This window comes from Falco biarmicus, chromosome 9 (genome assembly GCF_023638135.1).
Source record: "Falco biarmicus isolate bFalBia1 chromosome 9, bFalBia1.pri, whole genome shotgun sequence".
Classification (NCBI taxonomy): Eukaryota; Metazoa; Chordata; class Aves; order Falconiformes; family Falconidae; genus Falco; species Falco biarmicus.
In genome coordinates, this window is record NC_079296.1 from 26,429,148 (window position 1) to 26,455,043 (window position 25,896).

The following is a 25,896-nucleotide window of genomic DNA, read 5'->3' on the forward strand; positions in this document are numbered from 1 at the left end:
CACAGCACTCGCAGGAGGCTGATCCACTTACAGGGACAGGAAGGAAATGCTTTCTGGTTGGGGTTTCATCTTGCACACATTTACAGTAAGCACCAGGCAGAAGGGGAGGTCTCCGGCCAGAGCAGGAGGCCTCGCCTCCCCTGGCCAGCCTGGAGCACACAAACGCTGCTCCGGGGTCGGCTTTTCTCACGGTGCTCCCCGTGCAGAGTTTGGGCTGGTCTGTCCCTGACAGGGGAAGGAAGAGGGAAGGGAACAGCCTCTGGGATATTAATAGCTGCCCTTGCTAGGAAGAGATGGGAGCAGCAGCCACGCAGCGCACGGGCATCAAAGAGACCCCCTTGCTAGCATCAAGGGACCCCCTGTGCACCAGGAGAGCTGGTGCTTTGTAGAAAAGGGCTGGGAGCCAAATACTCAGCACCAGCTTGGGGGAACAGGACGCAGGGTGCCTCTCACAAGAGCAGCTCTCCGCCCTGTTCTCACGCCGGGGTGGGTGGAGATGCCTCCTGACTGTCCCCATCTCCCTGCAAGACGCTGCCTGGTGTCCGAACCTTCCCCACCATGCCAGGGAGGAGAAACCATCAGGCTAAGCTTCAAGCCCCATCTCCATTGGCTACCGCAGAGACAAAGCCCCCACAGCCCATGTCCCACCTCTGGCGCTCACGCTGGCACAGGGCACCCCGCAGCGTGGCTGGCGCACAGCAGCTGGATGCTCCCCCAGAGCCATGACTCACAGCTGCTCGGGCAGCATTCAGGTCAGCCCCTGCAGCAGGACGGTGGGCATGGCAGACCATCCTCCTCTGCACAGCCTTGTACCAGGCAGACCCTGGACCCCCACAGCGCTGTGCCGGTGCCCGCAGCCCGGGCAGGCTCTTCCCCTTGTTTACACCCAGCAGAAAGGAGTTAGTAAGGGGAAAATGCAAGGCATTGTGTCTTGTGGGGCCAGCAGCGGGATTTCTGGAGGCCAGGAAACGGGGACCTATTCTCCATCGGAAAACGACCTTCAGAAGGACCTTGAGGATGTTAATTTGCCTCGCTGGGCCTCTGTGTCCCCCTCTGCTCCTCGCTGCTGTGGGGGTTACTGTGGCTGCGCCTTTTGTACATATAGGGGAAGGAGGCTGGGGATCTACCTGAGGTTTTTGGACACCATCTTCAACCCATGACCCAGCTGCCACTGCTGTCAGTGTCCTCTGAGCAGGGACAAAGATCTGCTTCAAAGGGAAAAGGTGGATAAAAGAGACAAGGAGCAGAGAGACAAGGCCAGCAGCTGCAGAAGCTTCCTTCCTGTGCCAGCAGCCCTGCAAGTCCTGGACACAGGAGCCTTCCTGACACAGGGTGCCCAGTACGGGCAACATGACCCCCAAAACAGAGGCACCCCAAACACTGAAGCTATTTTTGCAGCATGTGGGAGGGTAGGAGTGTGAACATGAGCCAGCGTCAGATGAGCTGCCCTTGTGCAAAGCAGAGCAAGAGGCAGTGAAAGCGGGGTGAACCACCTCTGCCACACCTGGGGCTCAAGACCCATTCACGACATGTGGAGGAAAGCAAGAGAGCTGGAAACAGGGAAGATGAATACGGAGACAGAGGAGCTGGTTTGCATGCCGAGTGTGCAGCCAGGCGAGTCCTGACTGATGCTGCTGGTTCCACAGGATGACGATGACCCTCAGTGCTGCCTGTGCTTTAGCCAGTGCAGCCGCCTCCTGCTCTGGATCTGCCAGGGGAGATGCCACCCGGCTGGGGGAAACACGCTCCCACACTGTCACAGCAGCACAGGGAGAGCAGCTGCTTTTGGGCAGTGCAGGAGCAAGACGGAGAGACCAGCTCTGAGAGCTGCTGGGGCTGCAGCTGCAGGCACAACCAGGCCTTGTGGCAGCGAGGAGCTCAAGAAATCTTTCTTCTCTCTGCTGGGAAGGGAGGGAGAAGAGATCGCCGCCCAGGCATGGATGCAGACACCATCCAGCAGCCCTCCCCAGCCAGCTTTTAAAAGGGAGGACAGTCCCAGCTGCCCTCACTTGGGAGTGAGGAGAGCCAGGAGGAGTCACACAGCTCGGCTCCATGTTTATAAAGGACACGGTCTGCATCTTCTGTGCCATCAGAGGTGTGAAGGAAGAGCTGTTTTACCCTCCTCTTTCAGTATTAGTGGGGAAATGTCCTGTTTCAGGGCTGCTTATAAATCATTGCCAAAATTCACCCTGCTGCTGAGCCTTTTCTGGCATGGGGCTCCAGCTGTGGGCCCTGGCACAAGCCCGCCTGGCCCAGCATGACCCAGCACCAAATGCCATTTAAGCAACCAGCTCTGGAGCACCAGCACTGGGGCATTGCGAGGGCACTTTGGGAAAGTGCAGGGGTTTGCGACATCCCAGAAAGTTTCAGACACCCAGACCCAACTGCCTTGAGCAACCACTTCTAGCCACTTGGGACCTCAGATGACACGAACACCTGGAGCACATCTGGCCCCAATGACCAGCATCACCTTGCACCTCCTCCTTGCCATACCAGAAAATAAAATCTACGCCCAGCAGGTACACCAACTGGGATTTCACAGTTTTTCACACCTAAAAGATTGTGTAAGAAGTCCTGCCCCTTCTGCCTTCAGCATACTCTGGCTTCTAGTTTCTTGAATGTTTCAATCAATTTACATGTATGTTTTGAGGGCCCTAACCCACTTTTCTCCCTCTTCTGTCTCTCCTCTCATGCATTTGCCCCTTCCTGACCACAGATCCAGCTGAAAAATTAAGCCAGTAAAAAAAAAAACAGTCACTTTTCAGCTGCATCATCTGCTTGAAGTGGCTCTCACAAGTGCTCTGCCAGCTCCAGTGGTGGCAACCTGGGCAGAAATGGGAGATCGTTCAGTGCTGAAACTCAATTGAATCATAAAACTCTGCTCCTCACACAAGCCCTGTTGCTCTGATGTATCATCTGTGAGTGGCTCCTTCCATAACCCCCAGAAAAAAACAAACAGGCTTTGGCAGCACCCCAATACTTCCTCGATCTGTTGTGGTCCCAGCCTCCCCCACCTCTGTTGAATCCCAAGATCTTCCCAATTTGCTGTTATTTCAGGGTCCCTGGGCAATCATTCCCAAACCAGGGCTGGCAGGATGCTTTGCCTTCAAAAGCAGCCATGCTGCAAAGACCACTCCCACTGCTGCCCCCATCTGCAGCCCCTGCAAAATTGAGAAACCCTCACTCAGTCTTCCAAATAAACATCTTGGATTCAAGATCCAGCTGGCCTGTGTGATCTCAGAGCTTTCTCCCTGCAGGGGTGAAACACAGCCAGCGGCTTCCACCCCTCCTCCCACTGCAGGCTGAGCTGCCTCTCCTCTGCCCAAAGACCTCTGCTCCGCACCCACCACGGCTCAGCCCAGAGCTCTGAACAACAGCCCCTTCAGCTTCCTACCTCTCTACTTTCTAATTTTTGCTCTGGAGGGAGCCTGGCCCAAGGACCTGGATGGGTGAGCAGGTTTTGGGGGGGACCCAGACACCACCAAGGAGCAGAGCAGCCACTGAGATACCCACATGCACCCATGCGTCCCAGCCATGAGACCACTGGTAAGTGCAAACGACCTGCAGCCACGTGCCCATCAGCGTCTCATCTGGTGACCCAGAGATGAGGGATCCAGCTGCACAGGCGGCACAAAGCTCCTCTCCAGGCTCAGGCAGCAGTAGAAAGAAAAGCCTGCTTTGATTTAAAGGCCATGATTTTATTTTTTTTCCTTCCCAACTGATCTAGTTAAACTTCCAACCGCTCAAGGCTATTTTAATTTGTACTGGTAAGTTAAATCAACACAAACAAGGGCAGAACAGGTTTATATGCACCTCTATTACAGGCTTGCACCAACTAGAACACAGCTAGATTTCTCCAGGCAGCTTTTTTTTTTTTTTGTTCCCTAATAAAGATAAGGGGGGGACGTTTTCTGTGCACCTCCAACTGACAAATGGAGCCTGAAAGTGAGTTGGGAGTCAAAGCCTTGCAGAAAGTCAAGGTGACTTATGCGCCAATAGGCTGGATTCAAAGAGCTTTGCAAAAATGCAGATCAACTAACAAGATTTATAAAACCCGTTAGGGGCTTAGAGGCCGCTTAATTCTCAGAGGTGCCAAGGAAAGTGCCTGACTCACAGAGGGATGGATGAGGCTTACAGAGGTGGCTATCTCAACCTTGTGGTTGCTTCAAGAAAAGGGGACTCAATTTCTCTTAGAAACGAGGTTTTGACGTGCTATGTTTACTCTGAGCCTTGGCTCCTCCATCACTTTAAAGAAACCAAGTCCTGCTGCTGCAGACAACAGTTACAAACATCTACCAAAAGCCACAGCAGAATCTGCTGCTTCAGCTTGCCAGCGCCAGACACCACCCAGAGGAGTATGAGACTCAACCAGATTCGGCACACAAGCTGCAAAAATAAAGAGAATGGGGGAAAGGAAAGAAAAAAAGAGGACTTTGCACTTCTGCAGCTCCCCAGTGCCCAGCGTTTCGCAGGCTGGAAGCAGCCTGTCAGCACCTGTGGGCAACCAAGGCAACATACAGTGAGCCTATCCACCCCTCAGCACCCAAGAGGGGACCGACCACAACCTGCTGAACGCGAGGACCCCTCAGCCACCTCCCTGCTGGGTTTTCTCTCTCCTGGCTTTTTTTTTGTTGGGGTTTTTTTTTTTTTTTTTTTGCAAAGCGGCTGTTGAGAATCTGAAAGCCCGGATTATAATCTTTATGAATCCCATAGTTAGATTGCGCTGAACAGCAGCCCAGCAATACCAGATGTTCAAACAAAGCTGCCAACCGACAGCTGTCTGCAGCTTGCAGCGTGTTTTTACTTTAAAATGCAAAATGATACCAATCTATATTAAAAGAGAGACGTTCAGAGCCTTGCGATAGCAGCTGAAGCCGCGGATATTGCTCTTTCACGCAGGGTGTGGCGGCAGAAGGAAATATCTCAGAAACTACTGCTTAAGCTGCCCTCCCAGCCCCCCCAAATCCTGGCCCCTTTCCTAATGGGAAAGAGACTCACGTTACTGCCTGAGTGCCGTGAATGTACCAGTGCGTGTCCAAACAAGCCAGCAAAAAGAAAAATGCAGCATGAACAAACACCATCTAATGAAGGATGCCAGAACAAATCTGGGCGCTGCAGAGCCTGCACCTGGCTCTCAGAGGCGTGGGGAGGACGAAGCGACACACAGGGGGACTGAGGGAGCCTGTCCCAGAGCGGAGGGCGCAGCCCCTCCTGTACCTGTGACCAGACTGGGAGAGCAAAGGTCCCTTCTGCCAGCAGAACATCGCCAGTGGAAGTCAGGGATGGAGGGGCATCTTCCACAGCTCCAGCCCATCTACCCAGCATCCCGCCTTGGGCTGTCCCTCGTCCCTCTAAACCACACAGGGACACTCATGTGGTGCTGGCCTCACTGGGGAAACTCTGCTGGGGCCTCCTGAGACTCGGTATGCAGCAGGTTTTATTTGTACCTTGATTTGTTAGGCTGGCTGGGACCAGGCACAAAGCCCTACACCCTGCAACCTTTTCCGCGTGCCAGCAGCTGGGGAAGGTTGGAGCTGGAGCTCAGCCCCGCTCTCCATTCTTCCCCTGGAAATGCAAGCCACCTGCACCCACCGCATTTTGGGGGTGGCAAACCCTGAACACGCTGGGCACGGCACAGTACTTCTGGCTTGCAGGAATCGCACGAAGAGGGCTCTGACTTACTCAAACGTGACATCCCAAATTCCCCACCAGCCGCGATCACAGGAAATCTTTGGGACCGGTCCCAAGGCTGCCTCATTGTGCTCCGAGCAGCAACAGCATGAATGAATCATGCTCCTCAACGTGACACCCAGCTCCCAGCAACGTACTCGAGACCAAAATATTTACGTTGCAAACAAGTAAGAATAGGACCAGATCCCTTCCCCAGCCTGGTGACATAAAAAGGCCAACCTCGCCTCACATCAAGCAAGTGGGTGGCAGGATGGTAAGAAAGCAGGAGCTAGAGACCAGCCCTGTGTCTCGTAGCTTGGCTCTGCCCAGCGATGCTGAACCAGAGCCCATCTCCACGGCCGCAGAACCCCTGCAGTGGTGAGCACCAAGACTACGATCCCCATGGTACCCCACTCCTGCCAGAGCTCAGCAGCCAGGTGACAGATGAAGGAGCATGCTGGGACTTGTAGTTTCCAGCCAGCCAGCTGCAAAACACAATCCGCCAGTAAACACATCTCGAATTAAAGAGATGCGAGGCCCCCAAGCTCCTGGCAAGGTGCCAGCCACGGCTTCTTGCTGGCAGGCACTAGGCCAATTCCCATGTGTTGCATTAGCCCCTTCCCAAGGAGCTGCCAAGAGTCCGCACCCTGCAAACTCCCTCGCAGCCAAGCTGCGCCTTGCCCTTGCTGAAGCAAGGTCTCTGCATGGACAGCAAGATGCTCCCAGAGCTCAGGTGCAGCCCCGCGCCGCAGGAGATGTCAGCCCTGCTCCTGCCTTGCTGTGAGCCCCTCCGCTTCTGTGCCGCGGCACTGGGCCGCTGACTCCAGAGCAAGACCCTGCAGCTGGCACTGCCCAAGCTCCAGCTGTATAGAGCCCAACACTGCACCCCTGGAGGGGTCAAACAAAGATGTCACCGAAGCAGAGTCACAGGCAAGAAGCCACCAGCACAGTGCTTTCAGACAGAGCAGCACAAGCAGGCAAAGCTCCAGCGACCCACCACGCTGACAGGGCTGGGGGCAACCACCTCCCCACAGCATCCCGACCAGATACGCAGCCCCCACCCCCAGGGGCTGCTGTTCTGTGCCCCAGCGAGGGCAGGACTGTATGTCACCCCCTGGGGAGCGTGGCACCCCTCTCCTTGCCTGCTCACCCTCCCCGCTGTGGAGGAAATTGCAGCGCCCGGCTAACGTCAGGAGGCATCACTTCACACAAAGGCCAGACTTCCTGGTGGGGAATGGGTGGGGGAGCGGGGAGGAAGGGGAAGAGGAGCCCGGGGCAAAGGCAAGCGGCATCTCCAGCTCCCTGCGTGTGTATGAGGGGCAGTGGCAGGAGATGGCACGGCCCCTTCTCCTTTAATCGCCCTTGCGCTCAGGAAAGAGGCAACATCCTACTTCCCAGCGCCCTTCACAGGAGCCCCAGCGTGCTCCTGCCCTGCGGAGCTGCGAGGGAGATGCACCCCTTTAAGGATGCACAGAAAAAAGGGACTAGAGTTTATTTCAGTTTGCTCCTGCAAATAAATCAATTCCATCTTCTCCACCTCAGCTGGACTGTAGCTGCTGCTGACCAGGGGAAGCACACTCCAGCTGAGCCTGGGGGGCGCAGCCCCCTGCCCAGCGCCCACCGCCACTTCTGTGATAAGCTTGAACACCACACACCCAAAATGGGCACAACGGCACACCCCACCTCACTGTCTCCTGGCCATGGGTGGCTAAACACTTGTGGCACCCATTAACCGGGCAATACAGGTAAAACCAACACCTTCAGGACAAAGTCACCTGCAGCCCTCATTTCCCATACTCCTCTCCCCAACGCGCTGCTTGAAGCCGAGCGTCTTTACAACACGCAGCACGTCACAGTACCCACAGCACCGATGCGACCTCTTGCTTCAGCCTCTCCTCCCCTCCGCTGCCTCCCACGGCCCCAGCTCATCCCCCAGCAGCAGGGGCAGCTGGCAGCCAGCACTGGGCTGCGTTGCTTTTGTCTCCACCTCAGCTGCCCTCCCAAGGGCAGGAGCACTCTGGACCAGTTGCACCGGCACTGGTGAAGATGGGTTGGCCATAGGGGACCTGTGGGATCTGGTCGATGTTGACTGAGGGGGGTGGAGGGAATCACTGATGTTGTAGGGGGCAGCCCAGGAAGGTGGATTTTGGATGTGGGCACAAGGGAATTAACTGTAAAGGAGCAAACCCTGCTGCTTTCCTTCAGCGTGCTGACTTCTGCTCCTACGAGGAGGCCTGTCATTGGTTTTTAATCTCACCCAATTACTGGCCAGCCTTTGACATTATCGATCCAAGCCCCTGAAGTATCATTTATCTTCCAGGTTTGACTCGGCAATCGGAGCTCAACAGCTCAGACCCCAGCCAGGTCCATCCTTCCAGGGAACCAGGGGATCTGCTCTGCTCGACCCTGGGCCTGCCAGTTCGCACAAGCTGTGTTCGAGACTCGGTTTCCATGCCCAAATCCACACCAGATGCCCTCTCCCCACGTGGCACTTCATCTCCTGCCTCAAAAATCCAGCTCCTCAGGTCTCCAGCAGGGCCTTATGAAGCCCGGCAGTCCACACGCACTGCTTCCTCCTTTCAGTTTCATTATCCTCTTTTTTAAAGAGGATGCGGTGGAGGCACACCCAGAGCCGCACAGGGAGCGGAGGGGCAGCGCCAGTGTGCAGGGTACAATCAGAGAAGCCATTTCTAGCTGTTACCGCGCTGCCATTTTCTAGAGAAGGACCGACAACAGCAGCTCCTCATCCCCTGGTGAGCTTGCACCCACAAAGGAACCTGGCTGATAGCTGGGTTCTGTGATAGCTTCTCCTTACCTGCCAGCTAGCACAACTGCACCTCAGGGCCAGCTGGTGATTTCTGCTCGACCTTTACAATGTTAGCACCTGCTCCCTCCACCGGGCAGAATAAGAGGGGGACTCCACGGATGCAAAGCAGCCAGTAGGGCTGGGATTCAAAACACCTGGGATCGCCATCCCACGGATGGGACACACCTGGGATCCCTGTCCCACGGGTTCCCACTCCCCTGGTTTCCTTCACCTTCCACCCAAGCTGACAGACCCAGCCTCTGCCTTTTGGGAAGCACAAGGTTTTCCTCAAATGTCCGTGTCTACAGTTACTGGGTGCAGCGTGTGCATGAAGCCAGTCTTTTTGGATGCCTCCTGTCTCTCCTCTGCTCCTGCAAAGCTGGGCCTTGCATTTTTGGAAGGAGGAACATTTTCAGAGGAAGGCTCCAGCAGGCAGTTTTAACGTGTAAAGGAAGGTTTAGCTTATCACCTCGGTATTGTTTTGCAGATTGCCGCAAAAGCACCGTGATAAATGGAGGCTAGTACCATATGTGTTCCCAGATCACAGAGGTAGCCAGGAGCCACCCTTGGAGAGGACCAGAGGAGAAAGTACCTGGGTGGGGGCAGCTAGCAGGGTCTGTGTTCGGCAAGGTACCACCACCAGCAAAGAAAGCCTGAGTCTTCAGGATTGCTTCCTCACCGTGCCACGGAATTCCCAGCTCCCTAGCAGGTCCCCCCCCTTCTGTTTATCTCTACTTTAGGGTAACATCTTGACTTCCCTACCCAGATTTTAGGTTGTTGCAGAGATTAAACTGACCTTTTTCTCCCGTGGTAAGTAGAATGCTAAAATATCCTTGGCTGGAGGACAAGTTGTGGTTTTACATGCTGAGCTCACACTGTCAGGAGATGCGTTTGGCAAGGGGTGGTCTCCGCACAACACACAAGGCGTTATTTCCAGTCTCCTGCTTGGATGCCCTGTCGTGCAGGATGCCAGCAGGCAGAGGCAGGGAAATAAACCCAAAACGTGCTCCCATTCCCTTGCAGGGGGCAGATCCCATCCCCTACAACCAAACCACCCCTGACCCAAACAGGGCTCATGGGCCTCAGCCACCCAGCCACAACAGTGCAGCTGTGGCAGGAGAGCTGCAGTAATTCCCTCCCGGATCCAGCCACCCCCATCGCTAAGGGGGCTAGCACAATACCCGAGGGAAGGGGGAGCGTGGCCCAACCCACCCCCCATCCCCAAAGGGTCTGCGAGGGGGACAGAGACCTCGCAGTGCATTTATTCCGCTCCATCCATTTGAAAGGCACGCTTCAAGGGGCTTTCTGCCATCAGAGGCGGGTGCACCAGGACAGGAGGAGAACAAAGGGAGGCACCGGCACCCCCAGCCCTTTGTCTGAGCGCAGAGGAGTTCACCTGCAGGGAAAACCAGCTTCCACTGCAGAGCCAGCAGCTCCACATGGATTCAGATGGGGAGAGGGATACAGCCCCCCGCTAGCAAGAGGATAATGAGCAGAAGGTCGCAGTCGCGTTACCCTCTCTCCCCTTGCCACAGACACAATCCCGTTACAGCACACACCAACCCCCCCCCCCCCAACGCCCCCCCCCGACTTCCCAACAACAACCGCAACCAGCAATAAAAACCATTGCCACGAAAATATCAACCTGCCCCCCAGCACGATCGATTCGTGCCTGCGTGTGGCCAGGCACCAAACCCCGGAGCTCAGCTCCACCGACCGGGATCGACTGGGAAGGAAGGGGGTGGGAGACTAGTTTCCAGGGGATGGGGTTTTAAAGGCACACAATAACTGGCTGAAATTAGGGTTTGGATTAAGCTGTTGTGCAGCGAGGGAAAACTGCCTCCATTAGGATACAAGGATTTTCCTTTCCTTTCTCCAAAGCTCCAGCTCCAGGATGAAGCTTCCAGGTCACCCAGGCAAGGGAGAGAACTGGGTGACACCGAGCAAATGGGGAAACCCACACAGGGAGAGATGGGTGGAGGGAGGAAAGGGCAGATCAGCCCTCCCTGAGCCCCAGATCGCACAGTCGGCTAGTCTGACAACGTTTACTCATATTTCAGAGAGACACAGCCATCCGGAACGTCACTCCCTGCCAACTGCCTCATCTGGAGCCATCCACAGCTCAGCTCTTCCCAGCCCACTCCAGAGACGGCCCCCCCCCCCCCCCCCAGAGCATCCACACACCAAGGAATTGAGAAAGGCCAGGCAGAGGGAAGAGAAGAAACAGAGAAATTAAACTGATTCCTGTTCAATTTTTTTTTTTTTTCAAACCGTTCTGGTATATTGTTCCAGCAAATGGATGATTTTGAGTGCATGTTAGGTAGATGGCACCAACGCAGAGTGGCAGGGTGCTGCTCTGAGCTGGGAACTTTGCTCATGTTACCATCACAAGTGAGTCACAAGACCCAAAAGGGGCAAACCATGATCCCCTGGTGAGAACGGGCCAAAACTGTCCTTATCAGAAAGGATTTGTGACTGGGAGCCTCTTCCTCAAGTTCATCTGGGGGACATATGTAAAAACTCTTGCGTGCATCCAGAGTCTCACGCAGTAAATAACTGTCCCTCCCTCCATACTTGGGACCAGGCATCTTTTCCTCCCATTCCAAAGCATGCTGGCTGTAGCTCTCCTGGGTAAAGGAGGGGTGACTACTTGATCAGTGCTTCTTCCATGGAGGAAAGAGAAGGGCAGGACATCCCTGGTCCTGCACATTCCACACCTCCCCACTGGTCTTCCAGCATCTGCCCCCATCTTCTCTACCAGCAAATGGAGGTTTGTTGCAGAAAACTGGCTGCCCACTGCACTGCAAGCAAGCTCAGCAGCTCCAACTCCTCCGAGCCATCCCCCTTACTCGCAAACAAACCAGCATCTCCTGCACCTACAAGCTGCTGATAAAAGCACAGAGTTGACAGTCGCCAGAACCTAGCCCAGCTCTATAGCATTTTTTTTTTGTTTTATTTTAAAGAAAAAAAAGCCAGGCCAGACCAGATTCTGCCCCGGAGCCTGCGTGGCAAACCAGAATCTGGCTCCAAGTGTTTTATTTATAAATCCTTACATACATGTACATTTGAATTCTGACAGAATTAATTCTGGCATCCAGCTAATTCAAAGCATTTCCTCCCCCATCACACTACTGTTGCAGGCCAGCCCAGCACAGAAGCTGATTATAAAATGCTGCACTAGCCAGGCATTTCTGCAAAGGCTTGTGCTATTGAGCATTCAGTCTTTCCTTGCTTGGCTATTTCATTGTTTCGGTGTCGATCCCTCCTCTCTTGCCCTGTGTTTCCTGGTTACTTTTGTCCCTGCTCTGGAAGCACTGCTGCTCTCAGCCCCATTTCAGCGTCAGATTGGAAAAAAAAACCCCAAAACAATTACACGAAATTAAAGAGAAGAAAAGAAGAAATTACCACAGTGTACCAAGATTTCCAGTAAACAGATAGGTAACAAGCAAAAAATAGGCCAATACGCTGCAAGGCAAGCTGCAGACAGATCTGGGGATAGAAAACCCACTGCCTCCCTCCAAAGCACAGCTAAGAAACCCCTGTGTGGTCACACGCTGTCCTCTGGAGCAGAGAGGAGAGAGGTCAGGGCAGCTAGCACTGTAAGAGCCTCTTTTATTCTTGGGCAGTTGCATGAATCTGATCACTTGTGCCCTTTGTGAGATATGGAAATCTGCCTTCTCCTCCCACCCCCTTCACCAGTTCCTCCTTCTGCTTCCCCCCCCTGCTCAGATGGGGACCAGAGGCAAAGACCAGTGCAGCAAAGAGGCTGTGGACCCCACCTCCGGCAGGACCAGGCTTAGCCAAGCACACAGGAGAGCCCAAGGACAGCGCTTTTTTGATGGAGCGAAGGGAGGGGAGGAAAAGGGAATGATGGTTCCGGGACTCGCACATTCCTCGAAGGGGCTCAGCCAGGTTCCCACATGCAAGGCACAAGACTGAGGGGGTAGAGGAAAGTCCAGGGTGTCACACTGCAGCCCATGTCTTTGCTATTTCTCGCTCTCCACCACGCTCGTGGGCTCGAGGAGAGCAGCATGCTGCACACCTCCATGCCAGCAGTCACATAACGCTTACATAAATATCACAGGTTGGATTTAGACTGCACAAGGGCCTGGGCTAAGTTTACTATGCCCTCACCACCAGTCAAAGCTGGGCTTGTACCTCCTGGTTCACAGACCAGACCAGGACACCCCCAATCTCAAGGGCTCGTTCAAAGCCACTGCCAAGCAAGGTCTTCAAGGCAGAAAGCTCTCTGGCATGGGTGGGCAAGGCTGCGCCTAGACATCCCCACCTGCAAAGTGCAGCCAACCCCTATATAGTGCAGGAGTAAGTCTGAGTTACAATTTGTCACTGTTCCTTGCAAAGCAGCTCAAGGTCCTCAGATGACCCTCTCTTTCCCTCTCCTTCCACCTCCCTCTTCACCAGCACCCATCCACATAGCACTGTGCCCCATGGAAAAAGAACATTTTCCGCTGCAGCCCCCCATCCTACTCCTGTTCTTTACCAAAGCTGTCCCCTCCATGAAAGCCTCCTCCCTCCCACTTAAACCCACCAGGCTGCCTCCCAGCATCCTCCATCTCTGCTGTCACTTCTCAGATTCACTCTACACAGAAGACTTGCAGCTGCAGGTCTAAAGCAAGCAGCCACTGGCAACTTGATGGGCTAAGGGTGAGGAAAATGCTCAAGCTTAGCAGGAAGGCAGCGGGGAGAAGCCCTTAATCCAAACCCCAGGGAGGCAGGAGACTCTCTCAGTTCAGTCAAAGATCTGGAACCGCCAAGATACCCACTGCCATTTGGCCAGCAAACACAGATGGGTTTGCAGCAGGGTGGCTCAGCCCCACCGAGACTTCTCTAGGGCAGAGCACAGGCTGCTATCAGTTGAACTGAAAACGCCTGCTGCCCCTGACAACACCATGCAGCAAACCTGACAGATCGATGGTGGTGAATGGCATGGAGCTAGAAAGCAAGGCTAGGTGTGTGCTGGGATTTCTGTGACTGCCCAAGGCCCAAGAAGTCATTACACATCACGGCAGCTTGACCAACTGACAGCATCCCAGGGCACAATGATCAGTCACATTTAGGAGCCTAGCGCTGGACTCATGAGACCTCCAGGCAGTAACCAGGGCATTGGCGAAGCCGAGGAGGGAGAGACCTGGGTTAGGCTGACCTAACCCCTGGGTTGGGTTGGGCAGTTCAGCTCTGGGGTACTGGTGGAGGCTCAGATGGAGGGCGCAGGGAGAACTGGCACATCTCCAGCTTCGTAGGACCTAGAGCAAGAGCTGTCTGGGGACCAGGTATGTTCAAAAAGCACGATAGGAAATGCCTGCCAAGCACCAACCCACACCATCTACAGTCACAAGAGCTAAATTAACGCTCGAGCACTTGGGCATTTGCACTCACAATGCCTCCAGTGAGCTGCGTGCCGCACTCCTCATAAACAAGTCATCTGGAAAATAAGTAAGCCTGTAAAAATCCAGTCTATCACAAGTTACCAAACCAGTTTCAGAGTAAAACAAACCTACAGCAGCTTACGCCAGAAGCCTGACAGTGGAGCTGACCCCAGCCTCCCCACCAGTGAGGCTCCCTAGGTCCCAGCAAAACGTCCCCGGCACAGATGACAGCATGGGGATGCGACATGGGACTAGTTTCAAACAAGAAGGTGTCTCTGGTGTCAGGGCCACCTAGCAAAGAAAAACTGGGTGGCATTTTCCCTCTAGAGACCTTAGAGGCAATCAGCTGGGGCAGGCAGGAAAAGCGCACAGGCCATCTCTGCACTGGGGCTGGTGGCCAACAACGGCAAAGGACCAGAGGTTCTGGTATAGACTTGAGATTCATCTGTCCCTGTGACCCTACCAAGAGCTCACCTCACCTCTTTCCCATACTTTAGAAAGGACCTGAGCTGGCCCTTACCTGGGGTGTGCTGCCAAGAAAGCAAGCCCAAAGCCACCGAGGAGCATATGGACTCAGCAGCCCAGTCCCTCTATCCCCATGGATTTGCCGAATGGGCGCTGCTCCACAGTGCTGGGCAGGAGGATCCCCAATGTTCTCCCACAGGTCTCCATGCCACAACGTGCTTTCTCCCTCTTCATGTTCAAAACCATCAGAGAACTTCAGAATGTGGAGGGATTTGCTCCCAGTTTCCCAAAGATGCACTGCAAGCTAGGTCAGAGGGAAATCTATCTCTGTCCCCTGAAACAAAACGGAAGCAGGAGCAGAGCCTCTGCCCAAGCCCTTTTCCACTGGTGGAACCTCCAAGCTGTGGACAGGCAGCTGGGACCATCCCCAAATAAGCTCTGATGGGCCTGGCCTCCATATCACACAAAAATGGGACAAAAATGGTAATGCCCCACACGTGAGTCCCTTTCTTTGGCTGCTGCCTTCTCATCCGCGTTCCAATCCCAGTAATGTACTTTTCCCCTTTTTGGGACTAAAAAAAAAAAAAAGTGCAACACATCAACCTCATGCTGGAGCAACTTTCTTTTTCAACCTTGGAAGCAGGTTCCCCCATGCAGGGGGACAGCAGGCTCCAGCAGGCTCCCAGGCAGCAGGAGGCACGTGGCTGGGGCAGCAAAGATGGAAGAAAAAGTGTTTCATTTTGAGACCTTGACACAAACAAAATGACAAGAAAAAAAAAAAGGAAAAAAAAAGAGGCTGGGTTGTTGGCTTTTTTTTTTTCCTCTCCTCTTTAAGCACTACAAAAACAGGAAACAAAGGAGAAAAACATCTCACAGGGGGGAAGGGGAGGTAAGCGCTTTATACGCCCACGAAAGAAAGATTAACCACATATTTTATTTACAGTTTGTATTACGGTTGCACCATGAAGTTCAACCAATTCTGAGCCAGGGCTCTGTGGGTTTGTGCAGCACCTAATGCTGAGCGGTCCCCTTCCCCCAAACCCATGAAGTGCGTGCCTACACTTTGAGCCAGCCCTCCACAGACACCTTCTTTCCTCCTGCAGACACCTGCCTCCAGCCTCTTTTGCCCAGCACTAGCTCTCCTGCCCTAATTGCCAGCTTACAGCCGAGAAGCACTGGTGCTGTCCCCAAGGAGTTTTGAGCCCCTTTTCCCCTTCAAACTGGACCATAACTGGGGCCAAGATGCCCGTCGATGTGGGCCGGCAGCAGAGCCAGAGTAATAAATGCTAAAAAAAAAAAAAGGTGAGTTTATGGGGAGGGTGTTTGGAGACTGCCATCGGTCCTCCGGGCTATGGGGGCCACCCCTGACCTGACACCCCGGGTTGATACCGCACACTCACACCAAGTCCCCTGCGCTAAGGACAGGGCTCCGAGCCTCCAAACTTTGACTCATTTCTCAATTAACGGCTTCCCGAAGGCGAGCCACACATGGAACAAACCTCTCACAACGGGGCCTCCCCCGGACCTCCCAAGCCCAGCGTTACTCATCCACCCCCCGGTCCCAGCCCTCCTTTCCCGGGATGCTCTAAGAGCGGCTCATGCCGCGGGGTGAGCAAGCCGCCAGGAATCCCAGGCCCGGCTCCCGCAGGCGGGAAGCGTCACCAGCTGAGTGCACGCACCCTAATTCGGGAGCCGACATGGCCGCCTTCCTCGCCGGCTGGCAAGGAGTGGCTTTCAGCCAGAGACCTGGCCAAGGCCATGCAGAGAGCATCAGCAACCTGCCGGGAATTTTTCCCAGCAGCTCTTCCCTACTCCAGTCGCTTCATGGAGGAAACGCTTCAACTACAGGGCGTGGGGGGAATCCTTCGGGTACGTTGTCCCCTACCTTCGGGCTGTCCTCCATTGCCCCAATCTCTGAGCACCCACCCGAGCCACGCACCCAGCCACCCAGCGGGGGGTGGGGGTGGGGGGGAAGAGACAAGCTTATCACTGAAGAGAAAGGAAATTAAGATAACGTGGCGATGGAGGTACCGAGGGATTTGGCCAAGGTCACGAAATAATTCTGCAGCTCTACAATGCAGCTGTCCGACACCTTCGGTGCCTGGCCGCATATCCCAAAATTTCAAGCCAGGGCCAAAATCCAGCCTAGCTGGTGGCAGCTTTTTGCCAGGTCATTAGCAGCATGCATCCGCAAGGAACAGCGAACATCCAGCCATAACAACGGCAGCAACAACAACAAAAAAACCATGCAGCAAGAGCGGGAACACATGAGATCAAAGTGTCCTGGAAAAGGACCTGGAAAAACAGTTTTGGTCCCTGGCTAAGGGTCCCAGGAAACACACAAACGAGCCCCGTCCCAGCCCCACACAGCCCTCATGGGGTGGCTCCCCACCCTGGCAGAGGGAGACCAAAATGATTCCCTATAAATAGAAGCAGAAAAGCGCTTCTCCAAAAGCCTGGCTGGGTCTTTCCCCTTTCAGTGCATGTGGCGGAGCTGCTGGCACCTCCACAGAGCTCTCTGGTTTTCCCCAAAAAAACCTGGAGAGGAAAATAACCTTCCTGTGAGCTCAGGCTGGCTCCCCTCTACATAGAGCTGCCCCCCCTCCGGCCTGGCCATCCAATTGGAAAGTAATTATACTGCAATTTTTATTTATGACTTTTTTTTTTATTGCTAAATGGTGACTCATTTTGGCAACATTAAAATACACAGGAAATCATCCCTATTTTACAGTAATCACCATTCAATTCATTGTTAAATATTTATTCGGCGGACAAGCGCCGGGGCTCTTTAGAAGGGTCAGAGGAGGAGCGGAGGGGCAGCCCTGGGGCCGGGGGGGGGGGGGGGGGGGGGGGGGGGAGGGGGGTGTCACAGCAGGGCTGCCCACAGGGCTGTTAAATGCCCACCACAAACTTCAGGGTGGGGAGCCAGGGGTGAAAGCTGCTGCCAGATGGCCTGGCCACTAGCAAAATACACACTCCCTTTCCCTCGAACCCAGCGCTACGCCCCATGCTGCTTCAGGGAAGGGGGGCAGCCCCGTGCCCCCTGCTAGGAACCCCATTCTTTGGCCAGACCCCAAGCCCAAATCCCTGCCAGCAAGAAGCCGCGGGTCCCTGAGACGAAGCTCTTCCATCGCCGGGGGGGGGGGGGGGGGGAAGGGGACGGCCCTGGCGGGAGGTGGTGGGAAGAGCCAGCAGTTTGACATTCACGGGCCTTACAATAGCTGGGGTGCGCGTCCGTGCTGCCCTGTCCCCCCGGGGAGCCCAGTTTCGGGGTGACTCGCCCCGAGATGCGGGCAGCTCCTCCGCCTCACCCCGAACAGCAGCAACCGGGGAGACAACCCCTCCAAACCCTGCTGGCCCAGCACCTCGACCCTTCCCCGTCCAGCTCTGAGCCGAGCAGCCGCAGGCCCTACAGCCGAACGGCTCCAAAGGCCCCCCCTTCCCCAGGGAGCCCCCCCGGCACCCCCGGGCTCCGTCACCGCTCGGCTGGGGAGGCCGCCCAACATGTCTGCCGCGGGGGACCGGGCGGAGGAGCAGAGCACCGGGGTGGCTTGTGCCTTGGCCCAGACACACACAGGCCTTTGGGGAACAAACATGGCAGGGGAAGGGGCGGCTGGGTGAAGAGGTGCCCCCCCCCCCGCTCCCACCCCGAGCCGCACAAACCCCCATCCCCACGACGGTCTGACTTACCCTGATCTCATTGCGGCGAATCTCCACGTCGCAGACCGAGTGTCCCTGGTGGGCCCCGCTGTAGTAGCAGCAGAACTGGCAGACGGCCACCTGCTCGGCCTCGCAGTGGTACAGGCGGTAGGCGTTGTGCTGGGGGCAGCTCCAGGCCCGCACGTCGTCCGCCTCCACCAGGAGATGGCCGCGGGCGGTGGAGGGCTGCTGCAGGTGGGTCTGCACATGGGACTGGCAACACGGGGCCTCGCACCTCAAACAGATCTTCTGGGCCGGCAGCGGTGGGCCCCGGCGGCAAAAGACGCAGTGCAAGACGGAGGGGGGCTTCTCCAAGTTAAGGGAGTTGAACTTCTCCACGATGTTGGTGAGCTTCAGGTTCTTCTCCAGGTTGGGCTTCTGGTTGTAGGCCTGGTTGCACTCTGGGCACCGCACCAAGCCCGACTCCTTGGCCCACGCCTCCCCGATGCAGCCCCGGCAGAAGTTGTGCTTGCAGGGCAGCTGGACCGGCTCCACGAAGACGTGCAGGCAAATGGGGCAGATGAGCTCCTCTTCGAAGCAGTTCTTCCAATTCTCGGCCATCTCTGCCGGCAGCCGCTGGCGACGCTTCCCCCCCCCCCCGGCTCGGCTCGGTCGCTCAGTGCGGTCTAGGGGCGGGCGCCGGGGTCTGTCCGCCCTGGAACGGCAAAGCGGGGGGGTGAGCGGCCGGGCTCCCCCGCCCCGCACGACGCAACAAAAACGGCAGCGGGTTCCAAACCGGGGGACAGAATCGGGCACGGCGCAGCACTCGAGGAATCGCCAGCCAGAAACCCCGGTGGCCCCGGGGTTGTCTTTAAAAAAGCGACGCGAACGGTTAAACCACCCGACGCGACACCGCAGGGCGCGCAGCCCCCACCACCCCCAGGAGCCCTTTTTCTTTTTACCCCAGAAGGTGAATCGAAACTTACCAAAGGTTGAAAAAAATCCATACAAAATCCAGCAGCAGAGTCCAAGTTCCATATAAAGCTCCTAAATTTAGCGCTCCGGATCAGATTTTTCCTTTCTTAGGTTTGCAACTGACATTCAATATTTTAAAGGGACTTTTGTCCCCCACAAGCCCGGCTAACAGCTGAGAGCACCGACTCGCTCGGGTTTGTTGTTTTTTTTTTTTTTTTTTTTTTTTTTTTTATCTTCCCTGTATTTCTCCTCCCTCTCCCCCTGATGGGAGTTGGGAATCAGTCTTTTAAAGGAAACAGATCAAAGGGTTAAGATCCAAAATGGGAAAAGGAGGAAGATTAAAAAAAAATATATATATAATAATAATAGCGACGATGACGATGGCGAAAAACCGAATTCTCTCCGTGGCCCCCGAGATTTGCTTCTAATGCGGTGAAGCAGCAGAGAAAAAAAGGAAGGGGGGGTGAAGGCGAGACGGGGAGGGGGGGGGTAGGAAAAAAAAAAAAAAAAAAAAAAGGGGGAAAAAAACCCCTCTCGTCTGCTTCGAGATTGCGAGGTCTTGAATGGGAGAGCTCGGTCATTCAGAGCAAACCCCAGCCCAGCGCAGCCCTCCCAGCCTCGTCCAACGCTCCCGGAGAGGGATGGGAGAGAGGATGGGCTTTGCCGAGGGGGAGCTCTGAACCCCGCGGACCCCAAATCAACCTGCTCTGACTTCCCACCGGGGGCTGGGGGAAAAAACGGCGCGTCCGGGGCGGGGGGGTCCGACCTAGCCCGGTCTCATGGCCGGCCGGGGGGGACGCAGCCCCCCCCCGACGGCAACAATGCGATGGAGCCGGGGGCGGCGGAGGTGCCCGAGCAGCCTCCGGGTCGCTCCCCGCTCCGGGCCCGCCGGGAAGGGGCGAGGCGGCGGCGGCAGCCGGGAGGAGCCGACCGAAGCGTGCGGTTCCGGGAGAGCCGAGTCAGCTCTCAGCCATTTTGAGCTGCCCTGCTGGAGACCGGAGACGCGTTAAAAATAAAATAAATTAAAAAATAAAATAAAATTAAAAAAGGTATTAAAAAAAAAAGTCACCGGAACAAAACCGCTCCCGCCGCCTCCCCCGCCCGCGCGGCGGGGCTCTGCGGAGGGGCTGCGGCTGCGGGGCCGAGCCGAGCCGTCCCGTCCCGGCGGGGCCGCTCAGCACAGCCCCCCGAGCCTGCCCCCGCCGCCGCCGCCTCCAGCCATCTTGGGGTCGCCCTGGGCGCCGCCCGCGCGCCGGAGCCCCACGCCCCGGCCTTCCTCCCGCCGCCCTCGGGGAGGCGGCCGCGGCCCGGGGGGGTGGGTGACGAGGAACGGGGGAGGGGGGGCGTGGATCCCCGCAGCGGATCTCCTGGGGGAGGAGGGGGCGGCGCCTCGCAGGCGGCCGGGCTCAGCCCCGGCGCGGGGGGCCGGGGCGGCGGCGGGGGGCGGGCGGGGCGGCCATGGGGGCGGCGGCCGCGGGGGATATATCGACCGAGGGGGAGGGGGCGGGCGCGCCCCGCCCCGGCGCGCCGAGGGGCCGCCCCGCTCGGGAGCCGGTGGGGCTGGGGGGAGCGGAGCGGAGCGGAGCGGAGCGGAGGCGCCGGAGCCGGTGGATCCCGCCGGGCGCTGCCGCTGCCGCCTCGGAGCTGCCTGGCGCTGCGCTGCGCTGCGCTGCGGCGGGACCGGCCCCGCCCCCGGCCCCGCCCCCCGCGCCCCTCCCCGCCCGCGACGGCGCCGCCTTAAAGGGGGCACGGCCGGCGGTGGGGCCCACGCGGTGCGCGGCGCTGCTCAGCCCTCGGCCCGCGCCATGGCCGCCCCGGCTGCCGCAGCCCAGCCGCCGCGGAGCCCAGGCTTGTCCCCAGCCGGCATGTCCCTGCCGTGCCGTCCCTGCCGTGCCGTCCCTGCCGTGCCGTCCCTGCCGTGCCGTCCCTGCCGTGCCGCTGTGCCTGGCCGCCAGCACATCCCCACCGCAGGGCTGCTCAGGGTGCCATTCCATAGGAGGGGCCCATCTGCCCTGGAACCAGCTCACATCTGGGCCACAGCTGACCCTGGGGACCAGAAGTGCCCTCTGGAGCCTCCTTTGCCCTCTCGCCCCCCGGCTGGGCTGTTACCTTGCAGGGGACCGCCTGGGCTGTGTCCCCCTGGTGCAGGGCAGCCGTTTGTCCCACGGGATCTGTCAGACACGGCCAGCCCCGGTGCCTGTCACCAGGCACAGGGCACAGGGGTGTCCCTGCCAGCAGCTCTGCCACCAAATGTGTCCTCAGCTGTTCCACGGGATGCTGTATATCCAATCCCTGCCAAATGTGCCGGGCCACTGGGAATAAAGCATGTTGCTGGTGTAAATCCATTTCCCACCGGCGAGGGGGTCGCAAATGGCTTCAAAGCTGAGAGCATTTAGACCAAAAAAAGCTCAGGGCGCGCAGTCAGGGGGCAAAGGCTCAGACATGGCTTCAGAAGCTGGCCCCAGCCTTGCCTCTGGGTGAGGCTCGCTGATGGCCGCTCGCAGCCAGCAGGGATTTAGCAGGAATTCCCCAACTGCAGCCTCAAAGCCGCAGACTGAGCCATCCAGAGATGCCACCCAGTAGCATCCATTACAGCACCCAGTAGTCCCAGTGCCAGGGCCACCGGAAGCAGCTGGCTGCCTTCTTAGAGGGATGAGCATCCTACAGCACATGCAGAGTGAGGGTGATCCAGGTCCTTCCAGACTTCCCTTTGCAGAAACCCTGTGTGCACAGTGGGTCCTGCCAAGAGACACGCGGGTAAGGAGACAGTGATGGGTACCGGCTATCTTCAGGTTGGTTTGGATTTGGGATCCCCCACCCCATTTCCCTGCCTCCAGAGTTCCCCTCTCACTTCATGCTTTGGTGGGACATTGGAGAACACTTCTACCTACTGCCTGAATTGTGCTCAGCACAACCCGGGCCTGAAATGTGGCCCCAGGGCAAATAATAACAAACAACGTGATGGGGCTGCAGCCGGTGTGCGGTGCCCAGGGTGGCTCAGGACACCTTGCTTGCCTCTGCTTTCTGGGTGAGGCCCCCACAGCCTCTTTGCCATAATAAAACCTAGTTCTGGGTTTGGCTGGGCGATCCCTGCCTGCATGGGAAAGCCCACAGCCAGGCCACCGTGGGACTGGGGCTCACCCTGTATCACGCCCTGACCACCCCCCTCCATCCCCGCACACCCAGTCCACAGCTTCTGGGGCTTGAGCGCCAATTCCTGCAAAGCGAGTGGTTTGCCATGTAGTTTCTCTGCCCAGCCTCGAAGCCCACAAGCTGTACATCTCCTCCAGGGTTTTACAGGCTGTCCGGCAGCCTGGACCGGCGGAGGCTGGGCAGGGCAGTGCGGGATGCGTCAGAGCTGCTGTCGGCCGGCTGAGCCCGTGCGGAGGCAAACCGCTCCTCAAAAAGTCAGTGCAAAACTATTTGTGACTCTCAGTTCTTTATAAACACAGGCAGTATAGAGCAGCCCCCCCGTGACAGCCACCGTCCCCACCCTGGGCAGGGCACAGCCCTCCTGCAGGGGCTGCTGGGGGCCCCCCATGCCCTCCGCTGTGGGTGACCTGGGGAAGCTGGCTGGTGTTTAGCAGGATTTAAAAGTGGAAGGTGGAGGGATGGGACTGAGCCAAGCTGAAAGATGCGTCCTGCTCTCTGCTGAGAAACCTGCTGCCTCAGGACAGGCACTGGCCCTGCTGTCATCACACCCTGGTCTGGATGATGCCATCTCCCTGCCCAGCCTGGAGGAACGTCCTGGGCAAGGGAAGCCCCTGCCAAAGCCAGGCTGGGCATCACAGCCCTTCTGCAGCCAGCAGGAGCTACCTGGGGGGGCTGTAGACAGGACCCTGTTGCCCACACAGCTCCCAGATGCCCTCCTGCCAGTGCTGGGTGTCTGACGGACACCGGCAGGAGCAAGCTGCAGTAAGCCTGCCTGCGCGATGGGCTCCCCTCCATCAGGATCCAGCCCCATGGGGGTGTCCCAGCTCGCACCAAGGGGCCACAGAGGCAGTTTTTAGCGGAGTCCTGGCACACAAACCTCAACAGCCCCGAAGCCCTGGTTTTCCCAGTCACTGCCGGACCGTTGTTACCCTTTGCCAGTAGTCTCACTTCAAAAGCCCCTAGCCCTGCCCTGGAGAGATCACCACCCCCACCAGACTCCCTGGCAAAGTATCAGCATCTCTGCTGAGGCCCCCATTAGCACCAACTGGGCTGCACGTTCCCATGCGTGAAGGGCCACCAGAGCATTGCCCCACGCCCTGCAGAGCCCAGATGTGTGCACACTTGTCACCAGGGTCTGGCATTGAAGTGGCATTGGGTAGCACAGAGGGACCTCGTCCCCGGGGAGCAGGGACGTGTCCCCGGGGAGCAGGGACGTGTCGGCTGGTCCACAGAACCGAGGTGCCTTCATCGCTGCAGGCAGGGGACAAGCGGGGCCGTGCCTGGCAGCTGGCACCAAGGACCTGCCTCTGCTCTCCCAGGCAGACTCGAGTGATGTTTAACCAGCCCGCAGACACACGGAACCTCTGTTTGCTGTTTAGGGCTGTGGATCCCACTGAGCTGATGGGAGAGGGAGAGTGTTCGCACAGATTTACAGAGCGGTTGGCTGTTAAAGTGACAGCTTCCCTGCCTGCCACTACCCCGTCCCTGGTCCCTGAGACACTCCTGGGTGCTGTGGCACCCAGCCCCGCACCTTCCCCAGAAGCCTTGAGCCCTCCAAAAGTAATACAAAGCGATGTGCTGCTTGGGTCGTTCATAACTCAGTTAACCAGCCAGAGAGAAGCCATCACTGCCCTTCTGTCCCCCTTCCATGTAAGCCCAGTGAGGTGGCTTAGCGTGATGGCCAAAGCTCCCTCCACCCTGCTTCATGTGACTAATGCATTGAAGGCCTTTGCTGTTGTTTTAGGACTGGGTTTAAGGATACTACAGGGTGGCAGTAGCCTGGTTTGCAGCACTAAATCTGTCTGCTTGTGGACATCCCCTGGTCTTGACTGGGGTGGGAGAGAAGGGAAACCACCCCACGGAGGAGGCACGACACAGAGGTCCCCACGGCCAGTTGCCTCCTGACCCAGCCCAGGGCACACTGCCAACATGCACTGCTTGTGTCCAGCCGTCCCACACACGTCCCCGCTGCAGTGTCACACTTGTCCATCCCACACTGTCACCTGCCTGCTCTGGCATCCTCGCAGCCCAGTACCTGTTGGGGGAAGGTGCACATGTGCGTGCATGGGGAAACCTCCCATCCTCTACGATTACCGACAAGGGACTGGGAGCCAGGTGTGCAGCCTGGTCTCCACAGCACACAAAGCAAGTTCCCTGCCCCAAGCACCCAAGCAGTGGAATCCAGCAACACTGGATCCAGTCACTGTCCAGTTCTGGGCTCCCCAGTTCAAGAGAGACAGGGAACTACTGGAGAGGGTCCAGCAGAAAGCTACAAAGATGGCTGGAGAACCGGGTGAGCATCTCCATTATGAGGACAGGCTGGGCGAGCTGGCCTGTGTAGCCTGGAGAAGAGAAGACTGAGGGGATCTTAATCCATGCCTACAAATACCTTTAAGGACAAGTGTCAAGAGGATGGGGCCAGGCTCTTCTCAGTGGTACTCAGTGACAGGACAAGGGGCAACGGGCACAAACTGCAGCACAGGAAGTTCCAGCTGAATATGAGGAAGAACTTCTGTACCTTGAAGGTGACAGAGCACTGGGACAGGCTGTGGAGTCTCCTCTGGAGATGTTCAAAACCCACCTGGATGTGACTCTCTGCGACCTGCTGTAGGTGAACTTGCTTTAGGAGGGGGCTGGAGTAGGTGATCTCTGGAGGTCCCTTCCAACCCCAACCATTCTGATTCTGTGACACCCACGTCCCACACTGGCAGCTGGGAACAGGGCTGCGATGGTGTGCTGGATGCACAGGTGGTGATGCCCTTGTTGGCCCCTTGGGACAGCTTTGCCCTTGTGCAATGGATGCACAACTGGGGCGCCTCCTCAGGCAAAAATTCTGGGCCTTCTCCCTTCCTCCGCAAACCTAAAGCATGGGGCAAAGCAGATATTGAGAGCTGGCCAAGGGGGACTGCAGGGGGGGGGGGGGCGATGGAGGGGAGCTCTGCTTTGGCCCAGGGCAAACCCAGGGTGGAATGACCCAATCTTGAGTTTGAGTGGCCAAATCCAGAGTCGCACAGCTAGCCATGGAGCGGGGGTGATGCTACAGGGCTCGCTGCCTTGGCTGGCCTCGGGGTGCAGGTGGGTGCCAGCGAGCGTGGCAGTGGGTCCGGCAGCTGCAGGGCTGGAGCCCGGGGAGCCGGGACGGGGCTGGTGCGGTTCCCTGCCTAGTGGGGTTTCTTTCTATGCAAATGCCTGGGAGCAGCTGCCCTGCCGGCGTGACTCATTTCCTGCTCTTGTGTCACATTCTGGTCAAGCCAGTTTGGCAAACGCTTTCTTCTCTCCCTCCCCGGCTTCTCCTCCTTCTTTCCCCCACTGCTGAGGGCTGGGATGTGTATTCACTCAGCCCCTGGCAGGATGAGGCAGGATTTTCAGGAAACTGCGTCAAAGCCACAAAACCTCCATATATATATATATATATATATATATATATATATATACACACCAAAAAACCTCCAACCAAACAAAAACCCCAGCACAATTTAATTTTTTTCTTTTTTTTCTGAGCACGAGGGAGACTGGTGGCCAGACGGGCTCCTCCACTCTTCCCCCCGCTGGGGCAGCTGCTTCCCCTGAGATGGGATGGGACTCGGCAGAAAAGCTGTAAAAGTTTGCTGGGCAGCCAAGGGGAAAAAACCATGAAGCTTGGTCTAATTTTACCCTCTGCTGCCAGTGGGAGAGGTGTTGCTGGAGCCGGGCTTTAACAGGGAATGGATGGTGTGAGCATCTGGGGGAGCCACCAGCCCTGGGGTTCACCTGGCATCTCATATTCTTTTGGCAACATTCTGGGGCAGCCTCGCTGCTGCA

General features: G+C 57.0%; 1 protein-coding gene across 2 annotated transcripts in view; it reads right to left on the bottom strand.

Moving 5' to 3' along the window:
* TRIM8 (tripartite motif containing 8) overlaps window positions 1–20,302 on the bottom strand; it is a 30,599-nt gene extending 10,297 nt beyond the window's left edge. Inside the window, exons 1-2 of one of the 2 annotated variants that reach the window (XM_056351443.1) lie at window positions 18,954–20,301; window positions 18,019–18,682 (exon numbers count right to left, since the gene is read on the bottom strand). In XM_056351443.1, coding sequence (XP_056207418.1) covers window positions 18,019–18,588 — 570 coding nt within the window. In that variant the 5' untranslated portion in view covers window positions 18,589–18,682; window positions 18,954–20,301. Of the gene's footprint in view, window positions 1–18,018 lie in introns of both variants that reach the window. The other variant, XM_056351442.1, reaches the window with a different exon arrangement.
* Window positions 20,303–25,896: the final 5,594 nt, after the last annotated feature.